General features: G+C 45.3%; 1 protein-coding gene and 1 long non-coding RNA gene across 2 annotated transcripts in view; one reads left to right on the top strand and one right to left on the bottom strand.

Annotated features, from left to right (window-relative positions):
• Positions 1-6,225, bottom strand: part of LOC103603544 (cytochrome P450 2F5) — an 11,749-nt gene extending 5,524 nt beyond the window's left edge. The window contains 4 exon segments of the mRNA XM_008588094.1: positions 2,960-3,110; positions 5,797-5,943; positions 5,945-5,959; positions 6,055-6,225. Of these exon segments, the coding sequence (XP_008586316.1) occupies positions 2,960-3,110; positions 5,797-5,943; positions 5,945-5,959; positions 6,055-6,225 (484 nt within the window).
• Positions 3,228-11,867, top strand: part of LOC103603545 — a 13,456-nt gene continuing 4,816 nt past the window's right edge. Inside the window, exon 1 of the long non-coding RNA XR_551624.1 lies at positions 3,228-3,355. This is a non-coding gene — a long non-coding RNA (uncharacterized LOC103603545). The remainder of the gene's footprint in view (positions 3,356-11,867) is intronic.

The raw sequence follows: 11,867 nt of genomic DNA, 5'->3' as shown, positions 1-11,867 counted from the left end.
CTCCTCGCGGAGCCATTGGGCTATCCGGTGTTCGCTATATGGGAACCGAACCCGTGGGCTTGGTGTTATCAGCACCGCACTCTCCCGAGTGAGCCACGGGCCGGCCCCAGAACAGGCTATTCTTGGTCATACAACATACATCACACCACACAGCACATGGTAATCATCAGGCATAGAAGAATACATAACAACATATGGCAACAAAATACCCAGTAATACATGCCAACACACACAACCACACACAGTGACTTAACAGTCAGCCCATGTAGTGGATTGAATTATGTTCCCCCCAAACTCACTGAAGCTTGAATTGTGTCCCCCAAGTTTTATGTATTAGAAACTTGGCCCCCAATGTGACTATTAAGAGGGTGGGAAATCCTACTATAGTAACTGAAAGGTGGGGCCTTGAAAAGGTGACCATGCCGTAGTGAATAGATTAGTAATGGTGGTCAAGGGTGTGGTTCTGAGGGCTTTAAAAAGAGAGTGGATGAGGAGGTTATGCTCTCTGCTCTGCTCTCTCTGCTCCACCATTTTTGCAGTGTGATACCCTGCTGTCACTGTTGCCACCACCAAGGCCTTGACCAGATGTGTTCACTGGACTTTGGAATTCTCAGCCTCAGAAACTGTAAGCAATAAATTTCGTTTTCTTTATAAATCACCCAGTTTTAAGTATTTTGTTATGAGCAACAGAAACAGACTAATACAGCCCAGAAACATCCCAAGACATGATAACAATACACTGACACATCATACCAGCATACGGCTACATTGTCCCAGAACACAGCACACAACAATAATACACAGCAACCCAGCACACAGCACAGAACACACTACAGGACATCAAAACACATATAATTGAGGTAGCAGAACAGATGACACCAATACACAGCAACACAACAACATTGGCAGCACAGCAGGCAAGACAATGCAATATCACATGGAGTGCCTGAAAACACTACAGCCTCGCCTAGGTCACCCACAGCCACGCAACACCCAACCTCCAATGATCCAACAGTTGAACGGACCATAGAAAACAACACCAAAATTATACATTTTAACAGCAGCCAAGACACAACAGCATAGCCCCCCAAACCAGATCTAGAGTTAGATGGATATAGTTTGAATCCTGGCTTGAGTACTTAGTCTTTGTGTGACCCAGGCCAATTGACTACCCTTCCTTGAGCCTCAGTTTTCTCATCTGTAAAATGGGCTTGATGACAGTCCTCTCTTTATGGGGCTGTTATAGGAGTCAGTGTGTGGGTGGCTGGGAAGTGCTTAGGAAAGGGCTTGACCCATTTTGAGGCTGTTATAAACCATGGTACGGTGGTAGTCTGAATAATGGCCCCAAAGATGTCCATGTTCTTATCCCTAGAAGCTGTGAATATGTCATTTTACATGGTAAAAAGGGACTAGTTAAGGATTTTGAGATGGGAAGATCACTCTGGATTATCTGGCTAATGTTATCACAAGGAAACTTATAAGAGGGAGGCAGGAGGATATAAGTAAGAAAAGGTTATGTGATGATGGAAGGAGGAGGGGAGAAGGGAGAGAGGGAGATTGGAAGGGGCCATTTTTCTGGCTTTGAAGATGGAAGAAGGGGTCATGAGCCAAGTAATGCAGGTGGCCTCTAGAAGCTAGAGGAAGCAAGAAAATGAATCCTCCCCTAGAGCATCCTGAAGAAGCCCAGCCCTGCCATCTCATTTTAGACATAGAACCCCCAGAACTGTAAGAGAATAAATTTGTGTTGTTTTAAGTCACTAAGTTTGCAGCAATTTGTTATAGCAACAGTGAGAAACTAAAACAGGCAGTTATTATTATTTCACTTACATCACATCACTTAATTACATCAATTTCACTTTTATTACTCATTTTGCCCAAACCAGCAAGATTTGGAGATCAGGAAAGAGAGCTATCTAGCATTTTTTTTTTTTTTTTTTTTTTTTTTTTTTTTTTTTTTTTTTTTTTTTTTTTTTTTTTTTTTTTTTTTTTTTTTTTTTTTTTTTTTTTTTTTTTTTTTTTTTTTTTTTTTTTTTTTTTTTTTTTTTTTTTTTTTTACACCTGGCTGGTATGGGGATTGAACCCTGGCCCTTTGTGTTATCAGTACCACACTCTAACTAACTGAGCTAACTGGCCAGCCTGTCTAGCACTCTGTTCCTCAGTTTTTCTCTCCTGTGAAATAGGGCTCATAATAGGGTCTACCTCCTATATTTGGGTGATTTTCCCAAGAAGAAAATATACACAAAGTTCTTGGAACAGTGCTGGCATACAGTAGGCTTCAAATAAATGTTGGTTACTTTTATTTACTTTTTTTTCATGGGTCAGCAACTTTGACTCAGGTTTATATATCATCTATACCACTTCCTGGGCATGTGACTTAACCCTTCTGGGCCTCAGCTTCCTCACCTGTAATAACACCCACTTCCTAGGGCTGCTGGTATCTAGTAAGCACTCAGTAAATGGCATTAATATGTTGCATGTGGACTTGGATGTCAGTTAGACAGGGGTTTAAATGCTGGCTCCTCCACTTACTAACTCTGTTACTTCAAGCCAGTTGGTTAAACTCTGTGCCTTTGTTTCCTCATCTGCAAAATGGATTCTTCTGAGGCTTAAGGGGCTTATGCATGGGAATGTGCTTAGCACAGGGCCCCAGACATGTGAATTCTCAAGAATGTGGTCAATGTCATCATCATCCACCACAATTACACAAGCCAGGCTCAGAATACCACAGAGAGAGAGTGCAACAGAGACACCACCACAAAACATATTCCACAACCACGCCTCAAGGCAACACACAGTACCACAAGCCCATCCACCTTCAGGGGGTGCCATTCTTATTGAGGGCTAAGTGAAAGGCCTCTGGGAGTTTTGAGTTCACACCCATGTTATGGTACTGGACAGCCCTGACCACTAAGGAGGATGAACGTGAATTAGGGGTATGGATTGCGTTCAAGGACTCAACCTTCAATTTTCTGCAGCTCCGCCAGCAGAAAGCGCCCTTCCTCCAGGATCCACTCCTCGCAGCTCCTCTTCCCTATCCCAAAATTCTGTAGAATCTGGACAGAGAAGCTCCTCAGGACCTTCCATCATTCCCCATTGGAGAAGGCAATGCCTGGGGAGAAGAGGAGGGGAAAGCTCAACTGGTAACTCATCCCTGAGGCCACTGCCATTGGACTCCCCTTTCCTGATGCTTTCTGAAGGACCTTCCATCATTCCCCATTGGAGAAGGCAATGCCTGGGGAGAAGAGGAGGGGAAAGCTTAACTGGTAACTCATCCCTGAGGCCACTGCCATTGGACTCCCCTTTCCTGATGCTTTCTGAGAGAGAGACTGAGGTGAAATCTCCCCTTCCCCTTCTGGTAAGCCCCCCTGATCCTCTAGGCTGGGTCAAGTGCCTCCTTTGAGCTTCTGTAGGACCTAAGCTTCCCTCACCACAGTCCTGATCACTCTGCCTCTGTTTTCCCCATTAAAAACCTGATCACATAACACCAAGGTCAAGGTCAGATCCTCATACTGGCCAGCCACCAAAAAAAACAAACCCAAAAAACCTGCTCCCTCTGGGCTGTCACTGTCTGGTGATGAGGCTATCTTCTTCACTGAATTGTGAAGGCAGGGTGGGGGCCTATATTTGTCACCATTGTGTTCTTAGCATTGTTTAGTGCAGGGCTTGTCACCAGGGATGTGCTGGTGATTGTTTACTGATTATTGAATGCATGAATAAGAGGTAAGCAACAAAAATAAAAATGGGACACTGGGAATTCATCCAGGAACAAGACAGACCCTGTTCTCTTCTCTCCCTGGTCTTTGCATAGGCTGGTCCTTCTTCCCAGGACACTTTTTTCACTTCTTGCCTTCTCCTGACTAGCCATCTTCTTCTTTTGTGTCTCAGCTTATGGGTCCCCTCCTCCAGGAAGCCTTCCCTGGTTCCTTCCTCCCTGGCTGGATCAGGTGCTTCCTTTGGGTTCCTACAGCTCCCCAGGCTTCCCCCATTCTATCCTGATCACTCTGGGTTGTCACAGTCTGGCTATGAGCTGTGTCTCCCACTGGACTAAAAGGTACAATAGGAGAAGTGTCAGATGTGTTTATCTCTGATTCCTCTGGACCTAGCAGAGAACTAGATACTAAGGAAGGAAAAAAACCTATAGTGTATTGCCTTGCATTATATGCATTATCTCATCGACTCCTTGTAACAACCTCATGGTAGCAGACTGAGGGTCAGAGAAGGGAGGCCCCTGGCCCAAGGGCACACAGCTAGTAAGTGGCAGAACTCCACTGTGCTGTGTATTGAATAATCGGATGGTGGCTATTTTTAGCAACAAATGATGTATGTATGCATCAAGATGTTTTCTGTGCAAAAGCAGCAAGGTGACTTCTCCAGTGCTCTGTCTCTACCTCCTTGCATCTGGTGTACCTGGACAGGTGAGATCATAAGATCAAGCCCAGGGAAAGGGACATAAGGGTGGAAAGTGTACTCAATACACAATAAATTATATTTTACCAAAGCTCTCTGATTCCAAATCCCAGGGAAGCTGGGAACCATCTAGTGAAGGGGCCGGGGTCACCCTACGCATTCTTTAGGAAGAGAAGAATGGTCCAGGGTGCAGGTCTCCAGGACCCCCTTGTTGATCAGAGAAGCTTTTCTTTTTCTCTCTTTCTCTCTCTCTTTTTCTCTTTCTTTCTTTCTTTCTTTCTTTCTTTCTTTCTTTCTTTCTTTCTTTCTTTCTTTCTTTCTTTCTTTCTTTCTTTCCTTCCTTCCTTCCTTCCTTCCTTCCTTCCTTCCTTCCTTCCTTCTTTCTTTCTTTTGTTCTCTCTCTCTTTCATCATTTATTGGGCCTAGTCACATAGCTTCCTTTGAATAAGATTTGTGTTTAAAACAAAATTTGAAAACTATAAGACTAGGTGATTTCCAAGCCTAAGGATCACAGAATATTGACATAGAAGAGGTTTGGAGTTAATAATGTGAGTTGCTGGATGACTGAAGATGGAGTTGGGATGGGTTTGGGTTGCGGATGACAACTGGCATGAAGGGGGACTATGAGACTGATGATAAATTGGGTTTGAGGCTGGCGATTGGGATGGAGTTGGGTAGAATGAGGATTGGTAGGTTGGGGTTGAGCTTGAGCTTGGGGTTGTGTCGATATGTGATGGGGTTGGTTTTGGTGATGGTAATGAGATTAAGATTGAAAATGGGGACTGGGGACTGGCAGCTTCAATAGGTGATAGGGATAGAAGACGGGGCAGGGGCTGGGGAGAAAAATGACAGCAGAGCTTAATTTGACTAAAGGGATTAGGATGGGGTTGATAATAGAATTTAAAATGAGGACTGGGAGGGGGTTCATAATGAGAATGGAGGTTGGAGTGAGATGTAGTCAGTGTTGTGGATAGGGATGGAGTTGAGGTTGAAATAGGAAAGAAACATGGGGTAGGGTTGATGGGGACTGGGATTGGGTTGAGGTGGACAATGGGGACTGGGGCCAGGTAACTTGGCCACTTGACTGAGTTGGAAATTTGATGATGTGTTTACAGTAGAGATAGGGATTGGGATGATTATGCGGTTGGAGTTGGATGGAGATGGAGATTGGTATGGAAGTGCAATTCAAGATGGTGGTGGGGTTTGGAGGTGGGGAAGGTGGGACAGACTTTACCCTACATTAGGACTGCCTGGCTCCATCTCATCTGGTTTCATCAGTGAAATCAGTGGCCCTTAGTGTAACCAAAATTGGAAGGACAGTCTCCCACACTCATCCTCTCCCTCAATGCGGAAAAGGTTGGGTTGGAGGAGACAAGAAGCAGGCTTATTGTTGCCCTTAGTAAAGTTGAAAAAGCCAGGGTAGTCGCTGCAGCCACTAAATTCCTCCCGCTGGTCCACAAGGGCCTCCTTCACAGCTTGGTACCCACTGAGGACCACCACCCACCTGGTCCCCAGGTGCACTGTGAACACAGAGCCCATATTCCTTGCTCAGCTGAGGGTAGGAAGGCAGAGGTCACAGGGGGGCCTGGGGCCATAGGACCTCTCCTCCTGATCCCTCCCCCATCGCCCAAGCCGAGGTCCTTGCACCTTGGTGAGGGAGGTCAGCATGTCTTGGGAGCAAAGCTGCAGCAAGTTTCCCAAGAGGGGAAGGGGTCTGGGTCCAGGAGGAAGCTGGCTGTTGCCGCTTGAGCTGCAGGTCAGGAACAGACAGACGAGGGCCAGGAGCAGGAGTAAGATGGCTGTGCTTATACCATCCATGGTGAAGGCAGCTGCAGGTGTCTGGGGGGCAAAATGGGAGAGGCGGAGGTGGGGAGAGCATGAGATCCCTCTGCTTCTCATCTCCTTCTGGAACATACCTTCCCTGGGCCCTGGAAATGGGGGCAAATGGAGAGAAGAAAGGGGGTAGGAGAGAAGCAGAGACATGAAGCAGCCAGGAGATGGGGAAGGGAGAAAGGAAGAGGGAGAGATGGAGGGTGGGGAGAAAGGAACGGGGACAGAAAACAGAGAGGCAGAGATAATCGGAATACAGACAGACATGAGACAGAGAACAGAGAGGCATTCGGAGAGAGACAAGAGATATAGAGACTGAGAAAGAGACAGTTACACAGAGATAATCAGGGCTATAGAAAAACAGAGTGAGCTGGCTGGTTAGCTCAGTTGGTTAGAGTGCGGCGTTGTAACGCCGAGGTCCAGGGTTCAGATCCCCGGACTGGCCAGCTGCCAAAAACAAAACAAAAACAAAACAAAAAACCCAACAAAAACAGTGAGATCTCTCTCTCTCTCTCTCTCTCTCTCTCTCTCTCCAAAAACAAAACAAAAAACCCAACAAAAACAGTGAGATCTCTCTCTCTCTCTCTCTCTCTCTGTGTGTGTGTTTGTATCAATCATCTATTGTCAAGAGACTGACTCACACAGAGACAGTGACAAAGAATGACAGAGACACTCAGAGGCAGAGACAGACAATTCAAGACACAAAGATAGAGAGAGCCTGACAGAAAATCACAGGCAGAGAAGCTGGCAGACTGGAGGAAAAGAGAGACAGAACTAGAGACACAGAGCTAGAGAATGACAGAACAGAGACTGGGATCGAGCTGGAGAGAGATACACTCACTGAGAGACAGAGATGGACACTGAAAGATGGAGACAAAAAGGGTGTGAGAGAGGTAAACACGGAGACTGTGGGGGAAGAGAGAGAGTGACAGAGACAGAAACAGATTCACAGAGACAGAGAGACATGTAGACAGAGAGAGAGAAAGAGAACGAGAGAGGCAGAAAATGTTAGACAGAGACATGCAAATTTGGAGACCAAGAGAGACAGAGACAGAGCAGAAGAGCAGAAACAGAACACTGACAGAAGAGAATCTGGACCAAGGGGTCCCATTCCAGAGAGAGATGCCACCCACTGCTGGCTGAAGTGCCAGTGCAGAGACCCAGTACCCAGGACAGGGTTCCAGAGAATCCAGAAAGCATGAGAGCCCTCAAAGGAGATAGCAAAAGAGATCCCCAGCCATTCTTAGAGACAGAGATTGCCAGCGACCCAACCTGGTCTTGTGAGCCACCCCATCCTCTTCTGTGTCCCCCACCCCAGGCCCTTTACCTGCTCAGCTGCAGCAGCTGAGGTGTGTTCTGGAGCCAACTGGCTGTGGCTGCTCCTGATATGTACCCTGCAGCTCTGGGTGTGTTTGCAGAGCAGGGACTGCTCTTAACTTGTCTCTTTCTACCCACCTCTTACCCCACATCCCACTGTGTTCTTCCAGTGAACTTTAATCCCTTTCCATTTTCCTGCCTAATCTTTTGTGGGGCCCCAGGGCTCACAGCCAGCTGGAATGATGCCCTGGGTGGAAGTCACACCTTGGGAAAATTTCTTCACCCTCCTGGCTGACCTTGGTTTGCCTCATTGTAGTCAGTGGTCGTCGCTTGCTCTGGGACAAGGAAAAGGCTTCTCCTCTATGCCTCTGTCTCTCTAGTTCTTTCTCCCTCTCTTTTTCTGTCTCTCTTCTTTCTAGACTACAGTGGGTGGGACTGAAGCCAGGCTGAGGTTGAAGGAGTGTTTGGGAGAAGGGCTGGCCAGCTGGAAGCCATAAGGAAAAAGGACCTCAGACTTGAATGAACTCCAATGTTCATGTATAGTTGTCCTGCCCTCCTAATTCCCCCACCAGCCATGTCTGTTCTTGGCTCCTGCCTCAAAAACTGGCCCTATTTACCCAACTCCTGGCAGAATGTCCAATTGCAAAACCCAAAGCTGCATCAGGGCTCCAGTGCCTGGTGCTGGGGTTGGGAGAGAACCCCTGAGGTCAGGGGTCTGGGAGGCCAGGTGGACGTGTGGATGTCCCCACAGGTCTGTGGATGTGTACCGTGTTTGCTGTTTCCATGGGAGTGGGGGAGGAAGTGCTTGGAGGTCCTGGGGAGTTTGACACCCCAGCTCCCAAACGCAGGGTGGGATGGAGGTGGGGCTGATGCTATTATTCAAGTCCTAGAAAGGCTGGTTAGGGCAGGTCCTGGAGGAGAGGAGTGAAGTCTTCATTATGGGATTAAATACCTCCAGTTTCACTGGCATCTACTCCTACCTCTGGGAGCGGATGCAGTACTGGATCCACCCCAGCCCTGTAAGCAACTTTTTCCTGAACCTAGAACTGGGTTGAGAGGGGCCTAATGGGATGGCCTCATTGGGGGACCCTGGATTCATGAGAAGTGGAGTTTTAAGAGGCTTTGAGTTCTTCTTATGGTCTGACTTGCTCTCCTGCTACAGAGGGAACTTGGGGCAAGGGAGGAATGTATTGCATGGTTTCTCACCTGGGCACTATTGATGTCTTGGGTCTGATAATACTTTGTGTGGGGGGCTGTCCTGTGTGTGGTAGGATGTTTAGCAGCATCCCTAGTTTCTACCAGAATGCCAGAAGCACCCTCCTAGTTTTAAAAACCAAAAATGTCTTCAGACATTATTGAATGTCCCCTTGGGGGGAAAAAATCAACCCAGTTGAGAACTGCTGGTGTAATGGAAAAAACTGAAACACACCCAATGGCAGCCAAACTTCTTACCTCTGATTGTCTGTCCTTGACTCCCCAATTCCTGTATATTTTTTATGCTCCTCGAACCTCCAAGACCCTTTCCTTCCACCTCACTCTTTGTTGACGAAACGATTTCTTGTCCCACGGAGAAAATAGCAGCCATCAGAAGAGAGCTAGCTCATCCTCCACCATTGTGTTTCCCTGTCTGGCAGCATCTGGACTACATATGTAGCCTTCTCTTCTGCTATGAGGACACACTGTCCTGGCTCCTGGCTTAGTCAGCCCCTCCCTGGGATGCCAAATCCCATTTCTGTCACCAGTTGGAGGACTTTCTTCTCTTTACTGTGTCATGCTTTGTGTGGATGGTGTAGATGGATTCTTTTTCTGTTTATAATTTCTTGAGGTAAAATTTACAATACGATGAAATACACAAGTCTCAGATGAACATTTGCTGAATTTTGAATACATACACCCATGTAATCTAAATCCCTGTGGAGATACAGAGCATTTTCATCACCCCAGAAAGTTCTCTCATACTCCTTTCCCAGTCAACCGTGCTCCAGGCCCCACAGGCGGCCATTGTTCTTGTTCTTTCTTCCCATCATCGATCAATATTTCATATTATTAAAAGGAAAGACCTCAAGTTAAATTTAATAGGGCTTAGTTGAGCAAAGAACGATTTGTGAATCAGGCAGCCCTCAGAACCAGAACTGTGGCCTGCAGCATGGTCAGGCACCATTTATGGACAGACAATGGAAGTGAGGTCCAGAGACTGCTCAGTTGGTTGCAGGTCCAAGTTTTGCTGTAGTTGAAACATTTGGCTGCCAGTGAGTGACTGAAGCTCAGCTGCTGTGATTGACTGAGACTCAGCTGTTTGTTACAGAGTATGCTCCTAAGTTAGGCTTTTGGTTAGTTCACGTACTAAGCTAGGTTGCAGTTCATTACATAAGGACTTAGTTACAAAGGCATCCTCAGGCCAAATTTAGTTTAGTTTAACAGAATACATACATAAAATCATAGAGCATATACTCTTTTATGCCAAGCCTTCTTTTGGTAAGGATACATAATGCTTTTGAGATTCAACCATGTTTTACATAGATCATTAGCTCATTCCTTTTTATTGCATGTAGTACAATTTGCTTATCTATTCACCAGCTGATGGATATGTGGGATTGTTTCTAGTGTCTGGCTATTATGAATAATAATATGTATTATTATTTGTGTATATGTATATGTCTTTGTGAGGATATATGTTTCATTCATCTGGATATATCCCTAAGAGTGTATAGTTGATTGAATTATGTCCCCCCAAAACTCACTGAAGCTTGAATTGTGTTCCCCAACTTTTATGTATTAGAAACTTAGCCCCCACTGTGACTGTTAAGAGGATGAGAAATCCTATTATGGTAATTGAAAGGTGGAGCCTTGAAGAGGTGATTAGACTGTAGGACTGTGCAGTAGTGAATGGATTAAACATGGTGGTCAGGGGCGTGGTTCTGAAGGCTTTAAAAGAAGAGAGAGATGAGTCCGTCTCTCTCTGCTCTCTCTCTGCTCTGCCATATCACAAGTGACACAATGGTGTGTCACTGTTGCCACCACCAAGATCCTCACCAGATGTGTTCCCTGGACTTTGGACTTCCTAGCCTCCAAAACTATAAGTGATAAATTTCATTTTCTTTACAAAATACCCAGTTCCATGTATTTTGTTATAAGCAACAGAAATGGACTGATACATTGTGATTGCTGGGTCACGTGATAAGTGTACATTTATTAGAAACACCCGAACTGTTTTCCAAAAGGGCTGTATACTTTTCACTTCCTGTATGATGTGTTTTCCTCTCTACTGAATCTGTTTTATCAGTATACAATATGCTATTATTTCTCCCATATTAAAAAGACTCTTTCATGAAAAGATGCTCAAAGTCACTAGCCTTCAGGGAAATGCAAATCGAAACCTCGAGATACCATTTCACATCCATTAGGATGGCCATTTCCAAAAAAAGAGAAAAAAAATAGAATATAAACGTTGTTTAGAGTATAGAGAAATTGGAACCCTTGTGTATTGCTGGTGGGAATTTAAAATGGTACAGCTGCTGTGGGAAACGGTGTGGCAGTTTCTCAAAAAGTTATGCATAAAATTACCATATGATCCAGCAATTCCACTTTTGGGTGTACACCAAAAAAAAAAATTGAAAGCAGGGCCTCAAAAAGATATTTGTATACCCATGTTCATAGCAGCACTATTCACAACAGCCAAAAGGTGGACATAACCCAGATGTCTACTGGGAGAAGAATGGGTGAACAAAATGTGGTATATACATACAAAGGAATATTATTTAGCTTTAAAAAGGAAGGAAATTCTGACACATGGTGCAACATGGAAGAGCCTTGAAAATATTATGCTAAGTGAAAAAATCAGTCACAAAAAGACAAATGCTATATGATTCTATATATGTGAGGTACCTACTAGAATAGGAAAATTTATAGAGCCAGATAATATGACAGAGGTTTCCAAGGGATGGGGGAAGAGAAAAATGGGAGTTATTGTCTGATGGGTACAGAGTTTCTGTTTGGGATGATGAAGCAGTTCTGGGAATTGATAGTCGTGATGGTTACACAATATGGTGAATGTACTTAATCCCACTGGATTATACACTTAAACATTGTTAAAATGGTAAATTTTATGCTATATATATATATATATATATATATTTTTTTTCCTTTTTGTCTTTTTTACTGACCGGTAACAGGATCGCAACGCTCAGTGTTGTGCCCACACCGGGGACCGGCAACGGAATCACAACCCTCGGTGTTGCGCCCACACCGCGCTCAACCAGTGAGCAGGAACCGGTCTCCACATGGGATCCAAACCCTCAACGGGAGCGCCGCCA

Source organism: Galeopterus variegatus, unplaced genomic scaffold (assembly GCF_000696425.1).
Source record: "Galeopterus variegatus unplaced genomic scaffold, G_variegatus-3.0.2 Scaffold4674, whole genome shotgun sequence".
Classification (NCBI taxonomy): domain Eukaryota; kingdom Metazoa; phylum Chordata; class Mammalia; order Dermoptera; family Cynocephalidae; genus Galeopterus; species Galeopterus variegatus.
The sequence above is the reverse complement of the archived record's forward strand: the minus strand, read 5'-3'. Positions and strand labels throughout refer to the sequence as shown.